Genomic DNA, 27,921 nt, shown 5'->3' with positions numbered 1-27,921 from the left:
ACACAACTCACTACTCAGTGAACTCACTGCCAAAGCGTCATCCCAAATTGATCAAATTGAAAAGTTATGAGCTATAATTATTAATTTACAATTAAATATAATGTTGCTACAATAGTTAATAGTACAATTTGTAATATTTAATATTTTTAGAGGAGTTTGTAATATTGTAATAGTTTATTAGTTCTCTTAGAGTCTTAATTTTTATAATTGTAAATTGTAATTTATAATAGCTTAGTGCCTTAGTGATGATTATTACTTAATTAATTAATAATTAAAATTTAGTATATAGTTAATAGTTCTATCTATATATATATATTTCAATTTTTAAATATATTTATTTTTTTAATTAAATCATGGGCCCAAAGTGGCCCAAAAATAGATTATGAGCCATTTAGGGCCCAGAAAATTGAGGGCCAAAGGCCTAGTAGGGGTGGATGGATGGGGGTCTACCCCCACCCATGCGGGGGCGGAGGGCGGGGGAGGGGTGGCCCCGTCCCTTAAGGGGCGGGTAGCACCCCTAATGTCATGTAATATTCACTGTTACAAGCATGTCATAGTATGTGGTCTGTTACATGTTGTGTCATGTTATGAAATATTTTTATCTCAAGTGAGTAATATCTTTTGAGTTACGTTCAAGTCAGTTATGTCTAGGATACTCACGATGTAATCACTATGATTGTCTGAGCATATCTCTATTTGTAATTCACGCGAGGTACTTTAGGCGAAATCATTTTGATTGTATTTTGATTGTCAGATTCAGTTCAAGCTTAGTTATGCAAATACTCATGGCGTAATTATTCTGATTGTTAGAGTATTACTAGGTACTCTTGGTGTAATTATTTTGATTGCTAGGGTACGTGTTTTAAAATACTCATGATGGAATCATTCTGATTGTCTAAATATCTCTAACGAAATATGTTAGGCGGAATCATTCTGATTGTTCACTATTCTTGACGAAACGACTGGGAAAATCATTTTAATTGTCAAAATTCAAGTCCAAGTTCATGTTAAGTAAATAATTAGTTCAAGTTTAGTTATACAGATACTCCTAGAATAATCATTCTGATTGTCAGAGTATTACTAGGTACTCCTGGTATAATCATTTTAATTGCTAGGGTAAGTGTTTTAAAATACTCATGATGAAATCATTCTAATTGAAATTATGATGAAATCATTTGTTTTCTTAGATGCTGATAGGGAGGGATTTTTTAACATCTTAAAATTAGATTGATGTTTACGAAATTATGTGATTAATCTGGTGACAAGTGAATAGCTTAATAAATAATATGCATATGTACAAGTTTGATACACATATTAGATGAAAAATTCTATTATACTTATTATATCATCAGCTCCTTCTTATATCTATTAATTGTTGAGTTTTTGTATTTTTTTTTTAAAAAGGTGATTTGATCGTGATGAACAGTGATAAGTTTATAAAATTATTTTGGATGAAAGTTCAATAAGAGTGTAGAACATATTATTATTCATAACCAATATTGATGGATGAGTTTGTGATTCTGATAGCAAATAATACTTTTGATAATCTTATTGGTGTAATATTCAGATGACATAGACCCCGACAGAAATATATAATTCAGTTTTTTAATTTTATATTTCTTATATTCAATATATAGTCGTGATAAGCTAAAAATATTACAAGCAACAAAACTTTTTGGATAAATCTAGAAATTAATTAGGAGATTTTTTTTTTTTTTGGAGACGTTTATAACTCCAACTGTATAGTTGTTTATTTTCATTACTCTTAAATTATCTCATAATTCTTTTTTTATAAATAGAATGTCATTAAGAATGAGACGATAATTTTTCGATTTGAATTCAGAAATGAAATGAGATAAATTGATATTATTTATAAATAATAATAAAATTTATAAATTAAAATTTATGAATATTAGTAAGATCTCTCAATCCAAATCGATTCTTAATATGTATTATGTAACATGTTTTTTAATAATAATGGACATCAAAGAATAGGATATATTTATTGTGAGTTCGAATATATAATTTAGATGAAATGATGCGAGATGTTTTGTTAAAAATTAAATAAATTATTATTATAATATTATTTTTTAATATTATTTTTATTTTAAAATTTTAAAATATTAAAATATTTATTATATTTTATATAAAAAATTTAAAAAATTATAATAATAAAATAAAATAAAATAAAATGAGATGAGATATTTTATATCAAATCCACCTTAATGTTTCATAAAAAAAAAAATCCACCTTAATGCGCTCCTTATTTATTAGAGTTATTCTGAGACATCAGCCCTTAACCGTAGCACACCCGTATTGTGTTTTTTTTTTTTTTTTTTACACTCAATAGAGTGTGTTGCGACTACGGCGCACAATAAGCTGCGATATATATTTTCTGTATTTATTATCTCCAGTTATTCTCCTACGCTTTTTACCCTGCCAATAGTGTATGAAAACATTTTTCCTGTTTATTTTAAATGTCGCATTGGCTCTGTTTCTCTGTCCCTCTCTCTCTCTCTTCGTTCAATTCTACTTTTTCTCGATCACCAGAACCCCCCGGGGATTGCTGCCGTTTATATCGCCTTCCCTGGCTTTCTGGCGTATTCGAGGGCTCACTGTACCAGATCTAGCTCCGATTGACCATCGGTATGCTGAATCCGAGCTCTTTAAGGGGCACAAAGTAGAGCCAGAAAGCAATAGAGTAGGGTTTAGTTGCTGAGTGCGTGAGGGGCCGTGATTGTGAGTGTTTGGTTGTGGTTGCTACTTGTCGGCTATGCAGAGAGTGGCACAGTCGAGCTTGAGCACGAGCGTTGCGGGAAGCTACGGCTCGTTTAAGGGCGGCGGTTCTGGTTCTGGCTCTGCTGCTCAAGTTATGGTGTACGAGCAGTTCCCAGCGGGCCTGAGGGTTCTTGTGGTCGACGACGACGTCACTTGCCTGAGGATTATCGAGCAGATGCTCCACCGTTGCCGTTACAATGGTCCGTGCTCTCCCAATTTCCCGGTGTTTTTACTTCACCAGTCGTTAATTAGAGTGTACTTTCTGTTTTTTATGTGAAATCTTGTTATCCCGTAGGGTTTGTTGTGGCGCTTGGGTCAAGTTGTAACGAAATTCTTTCGTTGAGAAGTTATACTTTGATTCACTTTGTTTGTGCTTTAAGGTTTGCGGTTCACAGTTTTAGTGCATAAACTCCAGTTTTTTGGTTGCTTTGTCGGTGTATTTGGTGCGTACTTGCTTGTGGGGTAAATTCTTTTGCTTTTTGTATTTTCATGTGTCAGAACAAAATAGGATGTTTTGGCAAGACTATTTTCTGAACTAGAAGACTAGGACGAAATCAATAATATTTCCCGAGCTTTTTCTGGTCCTGTAACACGCTTAAATTGGATCTTTTTTTTTAATAAGTAAACAGTAATGGGGTCTGAATCTTTCCAGTTGCAATTCCGTTGTTTTTTTTTTATTATTATTATTATTACAAAAACTACGCTGTGTATCTTGCGCTGTGGTTTTACCTTAAAAACATCTGATAGCAGAATTTATTTGCTGTTGTTGAGTTATAAGTCTGAAATGATGATACAAAAAAAAAAAAAAAAAGTCTGAAATGATAAGTACAAGGTGAGTATCTTAGAAACTTGTATTATGTCCTCACTAAGATGGTAACATGACCTGATTTATTTTTGAGCTACACAACATTGCCTGTATAATGTTCACCTTGCATTTTATAACTTCACTTGTTGTAGTGTGTGCCACTATTTAAGAAAAGTTATACTCATAATTTTTAGGAAACCTTTATATATATATATATATACATTTGATTATAGGAGCTCTTTTGAATCCTATTTGGCTTAACTTTTCATTTCATTCTATTTTGTGATGGAAATTCACAGAAAGTTTCCATAGATGTGTTGGGATTCTTTTAGGACTAAAACCTGGTCTTTAGGCCTTTGTTTGGGTAACAAGGTATTCTCAGAATTTTCAAAATTTCTCATAATTTCCTCCTCAAATATTACTCAAACACAAAACACTTTTCAATTTCAAATTTTCAAAATTTTCATCTAATTGTTACCCAATCATTATCTAAACACAAAACCCAATACATCTTTCCCAAACTTCCAAACAAAACACAAAAAAATACAACTTTTTCAAATTTCAAAATAAAAATAATATTAAAAAATCATATTTAAACAATTTTTTAATTTTTTAATTTTATAATATTTTATTCAGTTTTTTTTCTCCTTTCCCAAAACCTAATAAAACATCTTAACTCAAACTATTTCACTACTATTCACAAACCATTTGACTACTATTTACAAGTTCTGAGATATTTGAAGTGTCCAAACGAGCCCTTAGATTGTTACATCTAGAAAAATAAGCCTGTTTAAATGACCTTTACCTCAAATATCCTCCCCTTTGTTTTTCCTTTTCTAAATGGTCATAACTCTTAATGCAGGAAAGCTACATGCAGAAAAGTCTTATGCAGCACTTACATGTATTATGGTGAAGTTAGTAGAAGAAATCAAGAATTCTTGTCCTTGATTACAGTTTTTTTATTAGTTGTCTGCTTTTGATAAATGGATGGGCTTTGTTTGCATTTTGCAGGCTAGGTGGAGCGGATTTAATTACTTCATTGCATGGCTGATTTGACCTTTTCTGCTATTTGGAAGCTATTAATTTGTGAATTTTGATTACTTTTCTTATTAAATACTTTTTGTGTTTGATACCAATCTTTTGGTGCTTTGTTTACCCATGTTCAGAATGGTAAGAGAATATGTGTTTTTTTTTGTTAGAACAGGGCTTGTAAGTGACAGTGTTGTCTTGATGACCAAGCAAGTATAAGGATCCAGATATCAGATAAATCCTTCAGGATGCGATGTGTTGTGATTTTGTTTAGTTTTTCAACCGTTTCTTTTCATTGCTTGCAGTTACAACTTGTTCTGAGGCTGCTGTTGCTTTGAATCACCTACGGGAGAGGAAAGGGTGTTTTGATGTAGTACTGAGTGATGTACATATGCCTGATATGGATGGTTATAAACTTCTAGAGCACGTTGGACTAGAAATGGATCTTCCTGTTATTAGTGAGTATCATGGTTGCTTGCCACAATGATGATCAAATTTTTTTTTTATAACATTAACATGTCAATACATTCTGCAGTGATGTCTGCTGATGGGAGAACAAGTGCTGTAATGAAAGGAATCAGACATGGGGCTTGTGATTATTTGATTAAGCCTATACGTGAGGAAGAGCTCAAAAATATATGGCAGCATGTGGTGCGAAAAAAGTGGAATGAAAATAAAGAACTTGAACATTCCAGCAGCTTAGAAGATAAACGAGGAAATGATGATGCTGAATATGCTTCCTCTGCTAATGAAGGAGCAGAGGGAATACTGAAAGCTCAGAAAAAAAGGGGCAATGCTAAAGATGAAGATGATGGGGAGTTGGAAAATGACGATCCATCTACATCAAAGAAACCACGTGTGGTATGGTCTGTAGAACTCCATCAGCAATTCGTCAGTGCTGTGAACCAACTTGGGCTCGATAGTATGATCTTCAACAACTTTTAATTTTTTTAGTTCTATTACTTGTGTATATTGTTCACACGGGAGGGACTGCAGTTCAATATAGTTTGCTCATATTTGTAATTTTGTTAATGGTTGTTGCTTCGCTTAATCATTTCTGATTAGAAATTTGTGACTTCCGCATCAGAGGCTGTACCGAAGCGAATTTTGGAATTGATGAATGTACCTGGTTTAACTAGAGAAAATGTTGCTAGCCATTTACAGGTTTGGTAACTTTGGTTTATTCATTTGGCACATTAAATTCTTTTACTTGTAAAAAAGGTTTGGTTTATTCCTGCATGTCAATCTTCTATGCTAAGTATGCTTGCATGTGTTTATTTTATACACTCTTATAAACATCTTAATCACTCGATTCATAGAAAGTAGATGACTGCAAGACATAATTAAAAAGGTTCTTGTGCAATGCCTCCATGTCCTACTCTGATTTAGAACGCTGCCACGGACTTTTCTCGAGCTGACTGGCAAGCATAAGCCCAAAAGAACAGCCCACTGGGCCTCCTTTTGATCCACCCTTTTTTATTAGACTCTATTGGCTGCTTTTGGTTTTGAAGTCAGTTTTCATGTTTACTTGCACACTGAATAATTGAATTTTTCAATCAATAAAGATTTTTTGAGTTTTCTCTGTTTCTTGGTTGATTCCGGAATTCTTGTGGATTTAGGGTTTGTAGCTTCCAAGATGTCTTACACTCTTTTGCAGTATAAGCCTTTCGATAATAATCTGGTCATGATTCCTAACTAATATCTGAATGAATTTGAAATCAGATTGGAGTTACTTATCAAAAAAGAAATTGAGAGAAAAGAAATAAGATTGGAGTTGGTCATGGTCTTAACTTTTTACTGCCTTACTTTCTCTTAAAGTAAAATGTGAGAAACGTTGGTTACATGATGGGGAAGAATTGTTAAATTTCTATTGCCAGCTATGAAGTTGTGTTCTATATGCACCTGATTTAAATAACCTTTCTATCTGACGTATGAAATAACATATAGAAGAAGCTTATCTTTTAGTTGTCCAAGTGAATATTCCTACTCATTTTATATTAAGATTCCGTAAACCTGTATTACCATGATATCAATTTGCAGAAATTTAGGCTATACTTGAAGAGATTAAGTGGAGTAGCTCAACAACAAAGTGGAGTTTCTAATACCATCTGTGGGCCTGTGGAGCCAAATGTGAAATTGGGTTCACTTGGACGATTTGACATCCAAGCTTTGGCTGCTTCTGGCCAAATTCCCCCACAAACACTTGCAGCCCTGCATGCTGAGCTTTTAGGTCGACCAACAGGTAACCTAATTCCAGCAATGGATCAGCCTGCTCTTCTACAAGCTTTGTTACAAGGACCCAATCATTTACCTATTGAACATGGTGTGGCATTTGGTCAGCCTTTAATAAAATGCCAATCTAACATTTCAAAATACCTCCAGCAACCGAAACTTTCTTCTGTTGAGGATGTCTCCTCTGGATTAGGAGCATGGACATCTAATAATCTTGGTACAGTGGGACCTAGTAACAATCTTGTTGGGCTGAGTGTTCAGAATAGCAACATGTTGATGGATATATTGCAGCAGCAGCAACAAGAATCACAGCAGCAGTCTATGCTTCCTGAACCGAGCTGTTTAATTAACGTGCAGCCGTCTTGCTTAGTGGTCCCCTCTCAGTCATCTGCCAATTTGCAGGCAGGAAATAATACTGCTTCAGTCAGTCAGAATTGCTACTTTAACCGGAGTTCTGTTATTGACTACAGTCTTCTCTCTCCTCAGTCAAATAATTCCTCATTGAATATTGGGGAATTCCCTAATGGAGGTCTGAACACTACAGGTGTGCTTAGTGGCTACTCAGCCCCGGGTTCCATTTCATCTTCTGTGTCGTCTAGCTCTGTAAATGCCGATAACAGCATGGGTCGGCAAGGTCAAAGCTCAAGCATTACATTCAGTGCTGCCAGACAGTTGCCAGGACTTGTTCCTAATATGCATGATATTCAGGGTTCCTATACCTCAAAAAATGGTGAAATGCTTGATCAAGGACCTCTTAGGAATCTTGGATTTTCTGGTAAAGGGACTTGCATTCCAAGTCGATTTGCAGTAGATGAATTTGAATCACCAATGAACAACTTGGGCCATGGAAAATTATATGTAGAGAACAGCAGAGTGAAGCAGGAGCCAAATGTCGATTTTATGGATAACACAAAAGTGGGCATCCCTATATTACACCAATTTTCGTTCAATGATGTCGCTAGTGTTTTTACAGAATAGGTAACTTCATTTACCTGGGCATTATGCAAATGCTTTTGACTTATATATGCGCATGCTAAACTTCACTAGGTTTGTGCTTTTAATAATCTGTCTCTTATGGGGGCATATCCATTGATTCCCTTTCCATTATTTGAATAAACGAATCCATAAGAGTTTTTATGTCCTAGTAGAGGTGGCATTGCAGTTTATTGAGTGTTGCGAATTTAAGGTGTTTGTGGGTCTGGTATCTGTATGTTATGTATGCGCATGATATCTTTTCTGAAACTGCTCATTGGAAAACAGAAGCTTTGCATGGATCAGGAATCTGTTTCAATTACTTAAAACAAGTGGTAGTTACTTTAAGAAAGAGATACCTGATACAATATATTACTGTATCTGTATATTTCGGTATAACTTAACAAAATATTTTACTTTGTTGGCTGTCATCTTGTTGTGGAGACAGATTATTAAAAGCACAGACCTACTGAAGTATCAATTATATAAATCCAAGATTGCATTTATATTGTTCCAATGAATAAACGAATCCATTGGAACAATCTTGTTGTGGAGCCGATGTTTATTCGCATGGAGTATCAATTATATTGTTCCCATTTCTCATTCTAAATTTTGTTCCAACAGGATTGCAATGCGTGGTGAGCTTGAGTCAACTCCCCCCCCCCCCGGGGGAAGTTCATTTACATCGTATTGTCAGATGATCTAAAGCGATTTCTGTTTGTCTGTAATATGTTTAGTATAGATCTGATTGCTTGTGCCTGAACTAAACTCTGCACTGTGGAGCTTCATAGAACGGATTCTTTGTCGTGAACGATTTTCTGATGTGCTGGGGACAGGAGACAGGTTCGCATGCCTTTAGGAAAAGTAGGCTTACCTTTTTAGTTAGTCTCCTAGGAATAAGTTGTGTCATTGGTGTCCAACGTGGTGGCAATCTTGCCAACATAATTGTGTAGTTATTTGGGCTTAACGGTAATGAAATGCTCATTTATTTATTAAGAGTTGATCTGGAGGTTGTAAATAAATTTACAAAAATGCTGCTCGTACACGGGAGGGGTACCCCCCGCGTACCCGAGAGTCCACGTGGGATTATTAAAACGGTGCGGTTTCGTTTTAATAATCCCACCTGCTCGTTCAAATTGCCAATTTCAGCTCAGCCACGAAATCGTTTCAAGCCCTTTCGACCTGTAGCAGTTTCAGTTCAGCCACGAAGACCATGGAATCCCGCACGATGAACCCAAGGAATCTTCCCAAGCAAGCAACGAAGACGACGATTCACGGAGGGTGGTCATCTTCTTCAGCTCAGTTGAGCGACGTCCCCACCGCGTACCATTTGTTGCAAATTCTGGCCAATACCATATGAGCTAATAATCATGTTCCAGACAAAAGGATGAAGTTAATGGCTGTGCGTCCTTAAGCGTGGCATAACAACAAACACATTTACTACAAAAAAACAATGAATATGAAAACCACCAACAGGATTGATTCGAACAACAAAATTTATAACAAATAAAACATTACATTCAATCTCCGTATCATTTATTTATTTATGTTCTATTTATTTATGCTAAAGAAGGAAGAAGAAGATCGGCTGCTGTTTAGACTAGCATTTCTTGAGACAGAGCAAGCCCATATCGTTTCTTCAGACACCCAAGAGGAATACTAGTACCAGTAGATCGAGATGGAGCCGGTGATGCCAAAGATGAAGGAAGAAAAAAAAAAAACCATAAAACCAGACGAAGAAGACGAACCTGTTTTCTTTTTCTCAGAGCCGAAAATGGTTTCTAGGTCCGACGGCAAACGAGGCCTTCAACGCGAAAATGATACGATCTAGAGAAAAATGGCTTTTCCCTTTCAGCGCAAAATGGCTTCGAAACAATCTACAGAACGATTAACCCACAGCAAAATGGTTTCGGCAAAAATGGAGAGAAGGGCAAAATGGCGCTCCGAAACGAGGCCTTTCCCTCCCCTTTTTTTTTTTTTTTAAATTTTATTATTTAATATATAATAATCGCTGACGTGGCATTAGCCACGTCAGCGATTCCGCTACGGGTACCCGAAGACGGGTACCTGTAGCAGAACTGATAAATTTATATTCAACTTCGTTTGGATGGTAAATGTATTTTATCTAATCTCATTTAATCATTACAAGTTTTTTAAATTTTTATACAAAATATAATAAACAATTTAATTTTTTTAAATTTTAAAATAATAATAATATTAAAAAATAATATTTTATTTAATTTTTAACTTTCATTTCAATTAATATCATCTCAATTTAACAGCACCTTAAGTTGACTCCACACATGTAAGCTAACCTACTGAGCTCCTGCCAATCTAACCTGGGTTTGGTTAGCAAAAGCTGGCGTAATTTAATGGCAGGACAAAATGCTTAGCTTATAACTCGGCAAATTGCTCACTGAGTGGGGTCATTCTTGTTTGAGGATTTCAAAATGCCTTTTTTTTTAGTTTTTGTTTAAGTTAATCGGTTTCTCAGTGCGCAAGAACATTAAAAGGGATATACGCAGGGGCTGGATTAACTGTGATCATTCCCATGATTTTTTCTTGTTTCATCTCCTGGGCTAGTCAGGTACTTGGGTTATGAGGAAGAAAAAAGAAGTGTAATGTCACAGACTAGCTTTCCACAATGGATAGAGCTCTGGCAAAAATGCCCGACATATTGTCTTGCTTAAGAAACCGCACATGTTGCAAATTCAAATCAGACGAGGGAGATAGAGGAGCTTCCCTCTTTTTATTAAGCTTGGGAATTGTTAAGAATGGTATACCATGAAGGCATAACTTGGATATATTCATGAATTGAGCGTTAAGAGTAAGAACTCCGGAGTTGTACGGTGATTAACACTAATTGCACGAACGTATAAGACCAAAATAGTAGAGGACGAGAATTTTGGAATATTAGATTGGATTAAAATAAGTTGGCCATATTTAGCGAGTGATCCGATAGTTATTTTAATTCGAGTCTAATATCCAAACACCTAATTTTTAAATTATTAAACTCATCTTAATTCAAAATTTCCTTACATGTGGGACCTACAATCTTTTTCAACCTAACACATCTTTATATATGGGACCTACAATCTTTTTCAACTTCTCATAAAAGTAATAAACTCATCTTAACATCTAAACACATTTTAAACTTAGTTTAGATGAGTCTCACATAACTCTCTTCACTACTTGACTCACTATTATTCATAAAGAACTATACTCAACTGAACTTAACTCAACATCCAAACGCAGTTTATAATTATTTGACAGTTAGGCTTATTAGGACTCAAAATCCAGTCCATTAAGATTTATTAAGTGTCTTGGGCCTATAGACCTAATTAAAAGTTCTTAGCCCATCTTAATAGTTTATTGCTTGTTGGCCTATTCAAAATGGTCTACTAAACCTAATTTAGTTCCAATAAAATTATCTATTCTATCCTTAGAAATATTGGACTTGGGTTATTACATGCAAGAGACCTTATGCATTAAAAGACTATCCAATTGCCTAAGCAACTGCCTGCATGCACGCTTTTCCAAACTTTTTGTATAGATAAAAATACCTTTATTGTAGTACCCATTAAACGTACATAATCAATGAATAATAGAAGATGCTGAATTGTAAAATGCCATGGAAGCCTAACAGTAACTATGATACTTGAGATTATCGTTTCTTTTTTGGAAAATTCTAAACGTAGGCACGATTTAGGCCTCCCTGCGGATGACATCCTACGTAGAAACAAAAAGCACCGTTTTGGAGTAAATAAAACGTTGCATTTTGTTTCCACTCATATGGCTGCCTTCTGGAACCAAAATGCAGCATTTTTCATTTCTTCTTCTTTGATCCATCTCCCTCCCAAGAACTCTCTGCTCTCTTTGCCCCAGGGCTATTTCGAATTCTTCTTCGTTTCTCCTCGTACTCACTCGATCTTCTTCATCGTTGCTCTTCGTTTCTCGTTTTTTCTTCCCCTTTCTTCTTCTTCGTTTCTCCTTTCAGGAATCTCTCCCCTGCTTGATCTCTCTCCCAAACCTAAACCTAACCCTAACGCAGATGTACGACGCCAAGGAAGATTCACACTCCAGCTATCCACCAAGCGGCGCCATCCTAGGTAACTTTCCCAACCCTATATACATCTATATAACCAAATATACGTGTCTTAATTTCTAAGAATCTCTCAATTTCATGCTATGAAGAATTAGAGTAAAATATAAGATTTTTTTTTTTATCATTTGGCACTATGTCGAAAATAATATCCAATATCTTAACTTAGATGAATATGGTACATTTTATTTGAAATTGGAAAGTTGGTGGATGGAATTGGAAAATTTCATTGAGGCTATTTTTATCCACAGTATCTATGTTTCGTATGTTGCAAATCTGTATTGTTTCCACTACTCTTTTTTGCTTTTACATGTTGGTAGTTAACTGAATATCTCATCATTTTTCATGTACTTTCAGTTACAAGATTAGACATATTATCAACATGGGGGGGTTTAGGTAATGCTAAATCAGTCCAAATGCTGCAAATAATGCAGAGGTTTTAACTCATTTCCAATATTGATATGCCTTTTTTTTCTCAATCTGGATTCATTATTGGTTCTATGGGTTTACACAACATGATGTAGTTTTCTCTTGTTCTTAAATCAGTCCAAGTGCTGCAAATAATGCAGAGTTTTCTCTTATTCTCTTGCTCTTAAACTACGCAATGAACTAATGAAGATAATTAGCAAGTCTTTCATGCTATTCAATTTTGCTTAATGAGTAAATATATTTTTGGGGGATCTCTATGCAGTTTTTGTGCCTTCATGGTATGCTTAACAACTGTATATTGTTTGCTTAACTGGAACTGTGGTATGCTTAATGAGTAAATATATTTGTGGGGGATCTCTCCATTCGTTAGAAACACTTAGAGTAAAAAATACAAACTGTGGTATGCTTAAAAAGGCTGGGATGTGTAAGCCATGAGCTAGTGAAAAAAAATCATAACACAAAGTCTTAACACATTTTGCAAATGAAGGGTTTGCACACTTACTGATACACTTAGAGATACACTTACAATATCTTTAAAATTGTTTTGTAAAAGTATTGGGTTTTTTTTTTCTTTTAACTAGAACTGGAACTGTGGTATGCTTAATGAGTAAATATATTTGTGGGGGATCTCTCCATTCATTAGAAACACTTAGAACACTTACAGATACACTTACAGTATCTTTTAAATTGTTTTGTAAAAATATTGGATTTGTTACAGAATATTGATTCCATTCCTAACTTAAAAGTTTCCTTCTCTATAGGTAGTTCTCAAAGTAAAAGTAACTAGAGATCAAGAGGGATCTTGTTCTTTGCCATCTATTTTCTGTTTCTCTTATTTTACCTGTCAATACAGTGGAAACGACCTAAAAGAGGTAGTAGATGAAAAAAAAAAGGCTGGGATGTGTTTGTATTGGCTAACTAAATTAGGAGAAAAGGCTGGGATGTGTAAGCCATGAGCTAGTGAAAAAAAAAAAATCATAACACAAAGTCTTAACACATTTTGCAAAGGAAGGGTTTGCACACTACAATATACAAAAACTCACAGACTATATTGTTGGAGGTGCTATTATATTTCGTTGACAGATTTAGAATGTCGTCATCAATTGCTTCAACATCGTTGCTTAATCATACATCGAGTAACGTCCCAATGTGCATCTGTAGGAATCAAGCTGTACTTAGAATATCAAATACTCAAAGAAATCCGGGGCAAACATTCTTTGGGTGTCTACTGTACAACAAAGAGGTAGACGCAATTAATAGTACTTGCGTGTTTCTGTTTTCATATTAATGTTTTATTAAAAAATTTTGACGTCAAACATACTTGATTATTTATTTATTATCAAGGGTTACCACAGTGCAAGTTTTTCAAGTGGTCAGATAGCAGTGAATACAAAGAGCAAGCCCTTGTAAAGAGAGAAGCAGAAGTATTAAGGAAAGAGGAAGAACTTAAAAAGAGAGAAGCAGAAGTATTAAGGAAAGAGAAAGAACTTAAAAAGAGAGAAGCGGAAGTATTAAGGAAATTTGAAGAACTTAAAAAGAGAGAAGAAGAGTTCGGGAAGAGGGAGTTGGCACTCCATAACGATCAAGCCCAGTTTTGCTGTCAAGAAGCCGACTTGCGGCATGCACGCAAACTATTTCTTGTACTTTGGCTAATAGCCATAGTTATTTACTTGTATTTGATACTTTCACTGCGTTGACGAGTTTGTATTTGTATTTTATACAAACTTAGCGTTTGTAAGTCGAAACTTTAAAATTATGTATTTGAGACTTTATTCTGATTTGTATTTGATCTTCAATCCTGAGATTTTATGTTGTCGTAACGTGCCACTGCTTATTAAAAAAGTATGCATATGCGTGAAAATAACTTACCAGCCTGATCATTTTGTCAGAATATTTGACAGGACTAAATTACAGGTTTATTGATTTACTTTTTTCCACGTGGACATAAGAGGCAATATCAAACACAGTATAATCTCAACTCATAAACTAATGCCATTCACATTCAATCAAAACCACATAAATTGAGTACTTGCATACAAAATCAAATTTACATATATAGCGTACTTGGATACAAAATGTGCAAAATGTGGGCTTAAATACTAAGCCGCAGATACAAAACGTACACTTTCATCACTAATACATAACATACTCCAACATACCAACACCAACATGTAAATTCCTACAAATCACTCCTAACACACACATGCCAACAAAGAACATCCAACCCAAATTCCATCAACACACAACATAAGTAAACAATTTCGAAATCATTTCCTCAGTATGCTCATCGCATGAAACTGCATTTGTTATTACCTCATTGAAAGTTCTCAATATACGTTTGTACCTAACAGTTTCGGGTCTCTAATCAGCAGCGTCATAACTGGTCGAAATAATAGTATAAGCCCGTTTTATGTCTTTTCTCCACCGGTCTAATATGTACTTTTCTGGCAACTCACGGACTTTCTTAGCTGAAAAGATGACAAGAATATGTCTACATATTATCCCTTGCATCTCAAACAACCCACAAACACACTTCGCCTCACACTCGGCCTCATAAAAGTAAAGAGTATACGTAACCTCCTTGATGAAATCTTCAACCTTAACTTGATCATCGACTGAGTAAGTTACGATTACTCCATCCATTTTCTCGAAACAATAATGACAATATATCATTCTCATTTTCTCTTATTGAACCTCCTTAAATTTTGCATTTGTGTATACATCTTGAAACTCCTTCTCAGGAGCCAAATGTGATATGCAAGGAATGGTGAAGTTAAATGAATTGAAGTCAGCTTGGTTTTTATTTTCAATTTTTTTCTTGAGAGCATTGTCGAACTGATCCACAAACTCTTTAAGGTTTGTTCTGGCATGCACGTAGCTATTGAAAAAAGCATTCATGCTCTCACTGCGTTGAGTTGTACTCATTCCAGCCCAAAACGAGTTATTTAAATATACCGGCACCCAAAACTCTCTTTACGCATATAAGCTTTGCAACCATGCATTTTCATGCAAGTTGAAAGTATCATTGAGGCTTTTCTAAGAATTCTCAAACTCCTCAATTGTAAGGGCATCATAGACACAAGATAACAACTTACTTTTCAGGCCACATTTGTATTGACCATGGGAACCAAGTTTCTCAGGGATCTTTCACAATATGTGCCACAAGTAATATCTATGCCGCATGTTGGGAAAGACAATGGCGATTACATTTTTTATTGCGCGATCTTGATTTGTAATAATAGTATTCGACGCTTTTCTATCCATGCAATCAAGCCAAGCTTTAAATAACCAAACAAACGATTCTGTATTCTCACTTGAAATAAGGCCTGCACCCAAAATGATTGACTGTCCATTATGGTTTACACCCACAAAATGTGCAAATGACATTCCGTACCTATTTGTCAGGTATGTGGTATCGAATGTTATCACATCTCCAAAGTAGTTGTAGGCCCCTCTATTACGGGCGTCTGCACAAAACACACTTTTCAGTCTATCATCATCATCCAATTCCATGAGGCTGAAAAATCCATCATTCTTGTATTGCATCATTCTAAAATACTCAAACAACGCTTGAGCACCACCTTTACCAGGGCGCAGGTGTCGTGCCTTGTCAATATAGTTACGACAATCTTTTTTTCCAAATGGTACGTTCTCAAACCCACCCGCCTCAGTAACAAGAGCATGGAAACTCTTATTAATCCTTATGCCAGTCTCATCATTTGTATCCAACACTCTCCTAACAGACTCATTAACTTCTCTGTTGCATTTGAAAAACTTGGATTTTTTTGGACTGAGCACATGATTGTGTGTGTTAAATACGGATGTAACACATAGCTTCTCATCCTTTAACATGACATTCATCCTTGCCTTGCAGTTTGTCTTACTTTGGCCGAGGCTTGGAGACGTTTGACACTCTATTTCGTGCCTTGCCACCCCGAGTACATCCCATCGTGACATATTTCACAATCTCATCTTTCTCTCTTTTACTCATTTGTGTCATTACCGGAAAACCACATTGCTTTCCGTAATGTTTATAGTAATTCATTAACTCATTCTTCGACTCAAAGCATATCCCTGGCTTTGGCTCCTTAGTGATATCGCCCCCATCAGTGCCAGCCTCCTTGGTATCAACTGTATTTCCCAAAGAGGCAGTAGATTGCGCTTCAACTTCTATCAAGTCTAATGTGGCCTCATTAATTTCTTCAACAGAGTTAGTTTGCTGCACTTTATTTTCCTATAAAATAGGAGAAAAAAGTATTATATGTAAAAATATGTTCTGAAAATGTAAAAGACAGTGCATGTGGAAAATCCAAGACATCACCTCACTGCCATATGGATATGGGTTGGCAGAAGTTGGAGGAATAAATGTTGGTAAAGCTGAACAAGAGCTAACAACGACACTACCGCTGGTTTGTACACTAGAACTGACAGCTACACTAGAGCTGACACTACTTGCGGAACTAGACATGGGAGCGGAAGTAAAGATCCATGGGTGTTGCTGCAGTTTTCCAAAAAAAAAAAAAAAATGGCATTCCATACCTAGTTAGACCAATATTCAAGTCTAACATTAACTACAATAAATACTCTAAAAAATCATCACCTGGTTGCTCCATAGATATGGGTACGCAGTTGGAGGAAGTCTCATCATTGGTAAGGAGGAACTATACAGGGCAACAGTATTTGACGCGCCAGCAAAACTACTCAAGGCAGCAGTACTTGATGCGGCAGCGAAACTACTCAAGATAGCAATACTTGATGTGGCAGTGGAGGTAGAGTTCCATGGTTGTTGCTGCAGTTTTTCATAAAAAATTTAAACATAAATAATTAGACGAAATATTCAAGTTCAGAAAATTAAAGCACACTAACTACAACAAATATTCCAATAAATCATCATCTGGTTGCTCCATGGATATGGATAGGCAGTTGGAGGAGGTCTCATCATTGGTATGGCGGAACTATACAAGGTAGCGGTACTACTTAGGGCATCAGTACTTAATGTGGCAGCGGTAGTAGAGCTCCATGGGTCTTGCTGCAGTTCTCACAAAAAAAATTAAAAATAAATAATTAGACTAAATATTCAAGTTCATAAAATAAAGCACACGAATTACTTTACCATCCAATGATTACATGGTTGTTCCATGAATATGGGCTGGCACTTGGAGGAGGCACAAAATGTAGCAACCACGCATAAGTCACTGGACCGTAGTAACTTGGCATGTAATTTGAAAATTTTGGATATAGTGGTATTGATATATCCTAACATATAACAACATAATGTTAATCAACCCAAGTGGATAATGACTATATATAAAATAAACACGCGCCAATTGTTAAAAGAGGTTTACAATACCTCGGTTGATGGATTAGTGATAGGAGCTGTTATGCGGGATGCATCTTCTTTTTCTTTCTCCATTTACCTCAACAATGAAACCAAGTGGGTCTTACTTTTTACGTAAATACTGCAGCAACACTGAATGCAACTTCTTACCATAAATCTTTATATAAATTTGCAGCAACATATATATACAATCAAGTTGGGCACTCAACATTTTTTCACTCAACATTTTTCACTCAAGTTGGGAACTTTTTAAACTAAATGCAAATGTTTATCTTGAAAAAAATCTCCCTTTCAGATTCAGGACAATGCTAACCATTTCCTGGACAATGCTTAAATCTCTCTTGAGTACTGCTAATCATTTCCTTAAAACTTATCAACAAAAAAAAAGAATAAAAAACAGAAACATCTACAAGAAAGAAATTTTCTTTTTTCATTTTTTTCAAACAAGTAACTTAAGCACCTAGATTGAACCGTGCCCACTGAAAAAAAAAACAAGATGGGATTCTCATCGCAGAACTTTTTTTTTAGTTTTTTTTTTCATATATCATTATTTATATATGATAAATAATATAAATAACAAGTAATTTTCCATGAACTTTTCCATCCATCCAAACTGAACTTGGAACTGCCATTTGCCACAAAATTAAAAAGCCCAAAATACTATAATAAAATACAATGAGTCTGAAATTGAAAGAGTAATACCAGGTTGAGTTTGGTTGCAGCAATTGGTGCACACCGGAGCTACGACGCTGAGGAAGAGAATGAAATGGTTGTACACTGCGTTTTTCCCTTCTTAGCTGAACTGGGCACCCCTGCGTCTATTTTCGTTTCTCCCACTCGTTTTTACCTTCTCAGCTTTTGTGTTACTTTTTTTTTTTAATAATTAATTGCTGACATGGCATTTTGCCACGTTAGTGGCGTCCGCGAGCAGTTTGTGCCTGCCTGTAGCAGTACTCTTCTTTTTTACACTATCAAAACTTTCACTGTACGTCCTAAATTACTTTTTTTTTTCACCATCTTTTGAAAATCAAACTTTTTGATTGAGGTCAAATTAGACATGACCTGATATACTCTTAGCCGAAGGAAATATTATTAATCGTTTGGATTCAAAGATAAGATAAGATGGTTTTAGATGAGTTGAATAAAATATTATTAGTATATTATTTTTAATATTATTATTGTTTTGGGATTTGAAAAAGTTGAATTGTTTATTATATTTTGTGTAAGAATTTGAAATAATTGTAATGATGAGATGAGATGAGTTGATGTAAATTTCGAATACAAACGGGTATACCTTATGAGATTAGTTCCCTTGCCTTTAGAATTCCTTTTCAGAACCAAATATGATGGTTTAGATTGAACTGCCTAGAAACACAAGGAATTGAGACATTTCGATGAGAGCAATGAGTGCCATATTCCAGTATGTGCTTGTCTCATTCTCCAACTTATTTTTGTTAGTAAAGATATAGGGCTGTTTGGATGGTGAGTTGAGATAGAAGTTGAATAAAATATTGTTAGAATATTATTTTTTAATATTATTATTGTTTTGAGATTTGAAAAAATGTAATTATTTATTATATTTTGTGTGAGAATTTAAAAAAATTATAATAATGAGATGAGATGAGATGAAACACTTATTGTATTCAAATGGGTTGCTCCATTGTCCTTAGACCAAGTCCACCTGAACCTTTGGGTTGACAAATTAACTTCCATGAGGTCATCTCTATTTAAACGAATTCCTGCAAATGTGCTTTAAAGTTTTACTTGAGCAATCAATCTGGATAATAATTTAGTACACAATATAAACAAGAATGATGAGATGGGGTTACCCTGTCTACTGCCAGAGGGGCATGAATAAAGTCTCGAGGAGTTGCATTAATAAAAACTGAAAAATAAGCAGTAGAGACATATTTCTTTATTAATTTGATCCCACCGTTGTAAGAACCCAAAGCTTCCATTACTGGGAACAAAAAGGTCCAGCTCAATATAATCAAAAGCTTTTTCCATGTCAAGTTTGATTGCCCAAGTCATTTCATGCCAGATTTTTTTCTTGAGATCGAAAATTTCATAAACTATCATTGTGTTTTCTTGAATGGTGCAACCAGGGACGGAAGCTGTTTGAGTGATGCGAGGAAGAATGGATTTAAGTCAGTTTGCTAAAATCACATTAGGTAGGCTGATTGAACGATAGTGTTGGGAGAGTAGTGATGCATCTCCACTTGCCATGCAGAACTTGTTTTAGTTAGGAGTAAATTTATAGAAACGATATCAGAAAACACACGAAGACATCAAAATTGTGTCGTACTCATGTTCTATTATATTCCGAATTAAAAGCAAGGTTCAGACTTCAGAAGACAAGAAGTCCTATTTGCTCAATTGCAATCCAAGTTTTGCCATTGCTCCAAATGAGTTTTTTTAATAAACTGATTATTCCATTCCCAAGGTCTGTGATTTCTCCATTTGTTCAATCAGAAGTTCAAATTCTCGGGATGTTTCAAGCTGGCCTCCAGACACTGATGTTTCCATCTCCAGCTCATAATCATTGTGCTCCTCACTATCCAGCTTTCCATCCTCGGTATTTTCTAAGAAAGGGCTGGCTAATAGAAGCTGTTCCCATGAACCATCATCAGGTAAATCTGGTAGGATAAATGGAGCATGATTATCCAAGGAACACAATTTTTCATCTGTAAGCATTTTCAAAAAATCAGCATTCAGGAGAAAATCTTTCAACCCATCAGGAGAAGGATCAACTTCTTGATTTTCTGAAATAAAGTTTCGTGTCTGCACAGACTTGGGTGTTTCATCCACTGGTGGCTGGTACCGTACTATCATCCCATCAGAAGCAACTGATCTAACATCCTCTGTACCTACATCTAGCATACTGGCTGTTTCTGCCATGCGCCGAAGCATTTGAACTAAAAACGCAGGGCTTTGCATTGCCATCACCAGGAATGACAGCATCTGCTGCTGATTCTTTTCCATCCCGTGAAGACGATCTCTCAAGAGGAGCAACTTATTATCTGAAGTTTCTTGGTGCTGCCTAAGTTTGACCAACTCCTGCATAAGAGCATTTTTATCTGTCTTTAAGTTCTCGATTTCCTTCCACAGGCCTAAGTTTTGAATTTTTTCCCCTGATCCATCAGAGTTGGCAGGCTGCTGCAGCTTTTTCCTTCTACCGATATTCTTCAGCAAATGCTTTTGACCACGAACAAATCCATCATTTGCAAATTCCCAGCGATCCATATCAATTTTTCTAAAACCCTAAAAGAAAAATAAATTAATTAGTATTGGCTGTCACTTTAAATAATGCAACTTTATTCGGACACGGGGGGTGGGGAGAGAGAGAGAGAGAGTGAAGATGTTGCTTGTGTGTGTGTGCCCCTTGCAGTTATCATGAAACTCAGTTTAATTGTCTATCTCTTTACTACGAGCATATATACCTAGAAGTGATCCCTGAATTTTCAACTAGCCTGAATCAAACGGACAAATTTTCATTAATTAGCCGTGAGTTGAACTTTTGGATGTCCAAGCCAGACCAAGGTAGAAAAGTGGAGTTCAGAACTGGACATATATTACAGGAGCTTCATATTATTTTAAGTGCAAGATATTTAATGCAACTATGTTGTTTCGAAAAATGGTTGTTCTCATTGGTAATATAATGAAGGTCAATTTATGCTCAAGGAGACACAATTCATGCACATTATTTAGTAAAGAAATTTCCTCCAGGACTTTCACAGCCTCATTCTTCGTTCTGAGACTAATGTGGGGGAGTTCACATTGGTTAACATTTTCCCATATTTGATAATCACAACATGACAACAGAGATGGGATGGCATTTTTTAAACAATTTGACAGACCTGCAACAATAATAGATGTAAGGGTATCAAACTGGATTTTGCTACTTTCCTCTGAGACAAGTTATATCACCCTTAAAACAATCCTATCATATTCCAGACATGTATTCAATCAAATAGAGATATCATTACAATTCTTTAGAGGGAAACTATGACCAGATGAAGGCAGTTAATGTATATCTAAAGAGGACAATACTGACATGACGAGGAAGTTGTGGACACTAAAATATGAAGAGACTGTTAAGGTTAATTTTGTGGACCAACCTCAGACATGCCTCCTCAAATTGTCAGGTCCAAAACTTGGCTTGGATTCTGCAACTCTGGGACTCATAGGCATGTCTAAGCACATGGAATTCATTATATAGGAATGTTGGTGGTGTTATAACCGTCCAGCACAAGAGTAAAAAAGAAAAGCATTTTGGAGCAACATTGAAAGAACTCAAAACATTGTGACACAAAGTTGTAGTAAACTTTGTCATATCACCACCTATGCACCACTTATGCACAAGCAGAGCAATCAATACAAAGTCCTAGGTTGACTCAAGACATGACTGAGCTTTCTTCAAAAAGTTAACAAAGATAACCATACATAAATATAAGAAAAAAAACGAAGGCTTTCTAACTGAACTCAACTGAAACAAATTAAAAATATCACAACTCCATTTAATCATGCAAAGACAATTATATACTTGACCCTGAAAGTTCTTATATTACGTCACAACCAAATACACGAAAGCACAGGCAGCATTGCTGCCTTCCAGCTACCTCGTTACTTGTCCTCAACATCAATTTTACTAGCCAGCAACAGAGCATTTGTATCACCAAAAATGGTGAGCCGGCCAAAGCCACCAACTACAGAAAAACAAAGATTCCGCAAACCCATGCATAACCAACCATGCAAGGCTTAACAAAATTATCTTCCATCGAAATTCCGTTGGATTCTTCTTAGGTCAATCAACATCGATTTCCATCTAAAAACTACTTGCTGGATGTGTTAAAGGGAGAAATAACGACCTTGCATAGAAAAACTACCCTTTTTCCTTCGGTGGGGACTAGCCATTCTCGGCATAGGTTGATCACTCCATCAGCCCATTCCATCTTTCTTGGTATCCAATCCAAAAACACGTATCGGAAATTATACATTGCAGTATAGAAAATAACTCAGTTAAGAAAGCGACCTAGTCCAAATGCCCCCTCCCCCGCGCCGCAATTACGATGAACAAAGAGGGACAAAGTTCAACAGCTACAAAGTGATAAATTAATTAACAAAACATTGATTTCATTTAGAAAATTTGAATTCTATAATTACGAAGAGATATGTATTTTTTTTTTTGATAAAATACGAAGAGATATAGTTACTGAAATACAAAATCACCTAAATTCAAAAAAATTGAGTCAAATTTATGTTATAAAAGCAAGTTCAGCATCTCCTTTAGTCGTATAAAATTTTGATGCAAACCCAAACCGTAGATATCAGTAAGACCAAATAGAAATTTAAAACCCAATAAAGGAAACCCAATTACACCATTAAACCACAAAGAATAAAAATAAATGCAAAAGTCGAATCAAGCAAAACTTCCCTATATAGACACAAAGGGGAAAACGAAAAGCGCACGTACATAGATGTTGAGTTGCCTCATGAAGCTGGAGAAATTGCTGTGCTTGAAGTATTTAGGAAGCAACCGGACCGAGAACTCGGTCATGTCCCAGATGACAAAGCCGTCACTTGTCTGACTCCACGATATGATGGAGTCTGTGGCCTCGTCGTCCACCATCTCGTAGCATTTCTTCAGAAACGGTGGCACTGAAGCAGAAGCATCCTCGGCCGATTTCTTCACCATCACGTTACCACGTAAAGCGAAAATCGGAGTTCTCAGGAGTTGTTCGGATCAAAGGGAGTTTCTGCAGCGTCCTTATTAATTTGGAGTGTGAGGACGGGTTTGGAATCGTACAATTTGATCGGACTATTTGAAAGCCAAGAAGAAAGTGTGGCGTGGCTGTCTCTCTGCGGTTGGTGGTTTGCGGTTCCTACGTTGAGATTGTTTCGGATTTCAGGCCAATATCTAATTGAGAGAGTCGAGTTATTTATAAATAATAATAAATTAAGATAGTAGGATGAGTTTTATGAAATTTATTTTTGATGAATTTAGATGTGTTTAAATATTAAGATGAATTTAGATGTATTTATTAAAAGTTAAAAAAATTATGAATCTTGTATGTAAAAAAATGTTGAGTTGAAAAATATTACAAGTCTTATATATAAAGAAATTTTAAATTAAATGATATTTAATAATTTTAAATTTTAAAATTTAAATATTAAACTTAAAATTAAATTGAATTGTATCTTCCGACGTACAAACGAGGTCGGATCAAAATGGTGATTTGTTGGGACTAGATATTTTATTCGAGTGGCCCCCTTCCGTCTGTGGCCCACTGGGATTATCACAGAACTCGAAATAAGACTTCGCAAACACATCAAATATTAAAGAATAAAAATAATTTTTATTCAATAATTCTATATTATAAATTTGTGTTTATTATATATATATATACGCACACATTAGCAATGGCTCAACATGCGAGACACATTTACCCATTTGGAAGAAAAAAAAAATCTGAACATAAAAATCCTCTGTTGTAGAAGCATATAATAGGACAAATTGATTAAAACAAAACAAATTACTTCATTTTAATATTCTGTGTAGATAGATTTCTATACATATTATGCAGCAGTTATCATTCATCTTCAAATATGTTTTTACTAAAAGAAATAGGAAAAGTTCAAAATGAGTATAATTGTTTGAATAACAAATCAGAGCTCCCCAAAATAGGAAAAGTTCAAAATGAGCACATAGCCGCTTTTTTTTTTTTTGTTAAAATTGTCAAATTCAGTATTCACACAAGGTTTAAACTTCAGGAGCTCATTTTCTAATGGCTCAACTCTCCAGCAACTTAAAGAATCTGTTGGTATTTTCTTGAACAAATATCCACCCTTGAACATTAGACTATCATGAACCTTGAAAAGAACATCAGTCTCACGATCACATTTGAATTTAAAAAGAGGCTTAAACTCCCTACAAAGTTTGAATACAAACATATACGTAAGAGAAGCTGAGACTTATAAAAAAGATTAAAAAAAAAAAAAAAGATTATGCATATTACTCAAGTTCACTTGTGCTGGTCAATTTTGGTTTCGGGATGGAGTTTTCCTTGAGCTTAACTCCCCCACCTTGTAAGAATGATATGTTAAATACATGATTAATAGTACACATACCAAGTTCATTAATCCCAAATGAAAAAAAAAAAAAATCTAACTGTAGTGAACAAACCATTTAAATTTCTCAACAATTAAGATTATAAACCCAGTGTACTTTCTCCTATAGGTAACCCTTTTTTCCTTTAAAATGCTACAAAAGCAACATGTCTTTTATCTAGTTAGAACCCAATTTCCTTTGCTCCTATTTCACTTCCTTTTTAGTTCAACGACAGTCCAAACCTCTATATCTCTTCATGGTTTTCTTCTTTTCTCTTCCATGGAAGATGCAAGTCAAAGAAGCCACATAAAATCAAACAAATAGTAGGCAACAAAAAACCAAAACTGACAGCACAGAAAACTAAAACATACAATAGCAAAAACTATAACAGACAACACCTAGTTCTTCTCTTACAGGTTCTTCAAGTTTTCAACCTTTTTCTAGGGTTGTACAAGAAACTGAGGAACCAACCTAGACCGACTCAGACTGGCCGCCGGAATTTAGGACTGGCCAAAACCGGTGGAGAACTGGTTGACGTGCGGTAGAAAATAGTGTAAACCGATATCAGTTGGTTCGGCATCGGTTCGAATCTAGTTCAAATAGCTGAACCGGCCGATTAAAGAAATGTTATTTTTTTTTTTATATATTCTGTACTCAAAACGACACCGTTCCGCTTAAGTGAAACGGCGTCGTCTTAAGTTTGTAGTTGTGTTTTAAAACAACTGAAACGATGTTGTTTGGTATTAGACCAAACGTCGTCATTTTATTCGTAACGTATTAAAAAAAAATTAAGTAGAACGCTGCCGTTTGGTCCAAACCAAATGGCGTCGTTTCGAAATTAGATTGTCTTCTTCCTTAGGCGTCTTTTTCCCAATGCCCCACGATCTCATTTCTCATCCTCTCTCTCTCTACTCTCTCAGACGAAACTCACTGATGAACCGACCGTGAACCTCCAGAGAACTGCCGGTGTTGAGACGGCTGGTGTTTCTCCTCCCTATCGACCGGTTTCGGCCGGTTTCCTCCCACAAAAATGAAGTATCGGTAGGCGTCGATTTTACCCTAAAACCGTGCCGATGGGGTCGGTTTTCACCCCTACCCTTTTCCCTTGATTTCTTAATGACTTATAGCTATACAGCATCAAGAAATGATTGCTAATGGATGCAGCAATACCAAGTATTTGGGAGTGTTGGAGTATTATCATTACTTCAAACCTTAAATCAATTATATTCAAGCAGGCCTTTCAAAGAGAAAAGAACAAAATCAAGTATTGCCTGATTTTTTATTTTCTTATTTTAAGCAAAAGAGTTAAAAAAAAAAAAATGACTGCCAAAGTCTATCATACCTAGATAGTAGAGGAGGACTCACTCCAGCTAGGCCTAGAGGAAGGTATAATCCTTCTTTTAGCTTAGCTTGGGGTACGTACAACCTATTAGATTAAGCAATAGATTCTCTTCCAAAATAGGTTGTAGAAAAAGAGCGGTTGATACCAGGGGAGCAGTCCTACAAAGGAAATGCACCAATGAATGTCTTTTAATCATAATTTTTATCAAACACAAATGTGAATTCTACATCATGAGTGGAAGATACAACATTCATGCACTCAAAAATCTATTTTAATTTGCTAAAAGAAATATTGGAGGTATTACAAGCCTTCTCAAAGTCTTCAACCATATGAACTAAAAACATTCAGGATAGAAGAAACCCATAGAACCTCATGGCCATGCATCAGGAGAGAATTTTTCACCGACCGTAGAGACAAATTTGGGGCTGCTCTTACCATACTAGATAAGGTACTTGACAGGGTACCCTTTCAGCTTATGAGGTACAATCCCAAGATCATTGACAGTCAAAGTTGTAGATCTAATCATAGAAATCAAGAGATGATAGAATAAGACTAACTAGAAGAGAAGACTACTTAACTTATCAAAAGAAGAGGTCATAAGACAACAAGTATAGAAAGAAGAATGAAAGGGCATGGGATAACATTATTTGAACTCATCATTCTCTGACAGGACTATATCTGCAGTTAATGCAAGGGTCTGATCTAGGTTGAAAATTTCAGGATTGGGTAATGGAAAGGGAACCTTTTTAAGAAGTATTTCTTGTGGCATTGCAAGAGCCTAAAAACATTTATGCACATAAAGTAATTAAGAAAGTTAGCTTATAAAACACATGGTAAAACCACTCCATCATCTAAGACCAAATGATAAGCACACACAATCAGAGACACAAACATTGCCCACGATCAAAAATATATGGCAACAAAAAAGTTGATCATGGCTGATTGGCAAATAGCACTAATGAAGGGTTACTTGTACATCATGACATGTTAAGATGCTTAGCACAAACTTTTCATGTTTGATAACTTAATCACTTATAGATATTCTGAATAAGGGCTGCTAAAAGCCAACAAACTCACACATATAAAGCAATAAAAACTAAAAATGAGTTAGTCAATGTCACTGAATGATAGTATTCAAAAGATTCATTCCCAATAGCCTTAATATATTGTTGTTTATCTATGTACCTTTGCAAGAGGGAAAGAAACTTTGACATAGCAAGGTCAATCCCGAATCATGTCATACATAAGTTCTACCTACAACATGCCAAGATCTCGATAAAAATCAGTTCATACCAATACAACAGGCAGAACAATTTATTTTATTAATAAAACTTTATTTTATCCATAAAAAAAAAACCAGAACATTGAGGAAGAGAATTTTTACCAATTCATGTATAGTAGTAAAGACCCCTGGAGCACCAAGCTCATAAACTTTTCTCATGCTCGTGCCATCATCTTTTAAGGCTACAACAATTGCACCAGCAACATCAACAACATATATAGGTTGGATTCTGCAAAAAAGCATTGCAAAGAAATTGTCAATAACTAATTTAAAAATTATATACAATCACCATGAGTGGTAATGATAAGTTTTAAACTTCAACTAAAATAATTTATCACCAGATTGCAAATGATAGATTCAAGACATACTTGGTATATCCTCCCCAATGTGCGGAAGAAAGCCATATTGTTTTACAAAGTGTGGCCATTGATTCAAAATCCTATCCTCAGTACCAATCATTGCAGCAGGTCTCATAATTGTGGCATGTAGAGGAACTACATTCAT

General features: G+C 35.4%; 2 protein-coding genes and 1 pseudogene across 3 annotated transcripts; 1 reads left to right on the top strand and 2 right to left on the bottom strand.

Annotated features, from left to right (window-relative positions):
* The first annotated feature begins 2,462 nt into the window (after positions 1 to 2,462).
* Positions 2,463 to 8,817, top strand: LOC109003013 (two-component response regulator ORR21-like). Of its 2 annotated transcripts, XM_035684233.1 has the most exons (8): positions 2,464 to 2,978; positions 4,446 to 4,497; positions 4,595 to 4,599; positions 4,918 to 5,070; positions 5,148 to 5,534; positions 5,700 to 5,776; positions 6,653 to 7,822; positions 8,441 to 8,817. In XM_035684233.1, the coding sequence occupies exons 1-7, from the start codon at positions 2,774 to 2,776 to the stop codon at positions 7,820 to 7,822; spliced, it is 2,049 nt and encodes a 682-aa protein (XP_035540126.1). In that variant the 5' UTR covers positions 2,464 to 2,773; the 3' UTR covers positions 8,441 to 8,817. The 2 variants fall into 2 exon arrangements, with proteins under 2 accessions (XP_018836508.1, XP_035540126.1); XM_018980963.2 differs by lacking the exons at positions 4,446 to 4,497; positions 4,595 to 4,599 and having other exon boundaries at positions 2,463 to 2,978.
* An 11,136-nt stretch (positions 8,818 to 19,953) lies between these two features.
* LOC109003006 (heat stress transcription factor A-8) lies at positions 19,954 to 23,570 on the bottom strand. Its single transcript, XM_018980954.2, has 2 exons — positions 23,159 to 23,570; positions 19,954 to 20,946 (listed from the first exon to the last, which is right to left on the bottom strand). The coding sequence occupies exons 1-2, from the start codon at positions 23,378 to 23,380 to the stop codon at positions 20,113 to 20,115; spliced, it is 1,056 nt and encodes a 351-aa protein (XP_018836499.1). The 5' UTR covers positions 23,381 to 23,570; the 3' UTR covers positions 19,954 to 20,112.
* Positions 23,571 to 26,574: 3,004 nt separating this feature from the next.
* LOC109002996 lies at positions 26,575 to 27,921 on the bottom strand (annotated as a pseudogene).

This window comes from Juglans regia, chromosome 13 (assembly GCF_001411555.2).
Source record: "Juglans regia cultivar Chandler chromosome 13, Walnut 2.0, whole genome shotgun sequence".
In the NCBI taxonomy this organism is placed as follows: domain Eukaryota; kingdom Viridiplantae; phylum Streptophyta; class Magnoliopsida; order Fagales; family Juglandaceae; genus Juglans; species Juglans regia.
The sequence above is the reverse complement of the archived record's forward strand: the minus strand, read 5'-3'. Positions and strand labels throughout refer to the sequence as shown.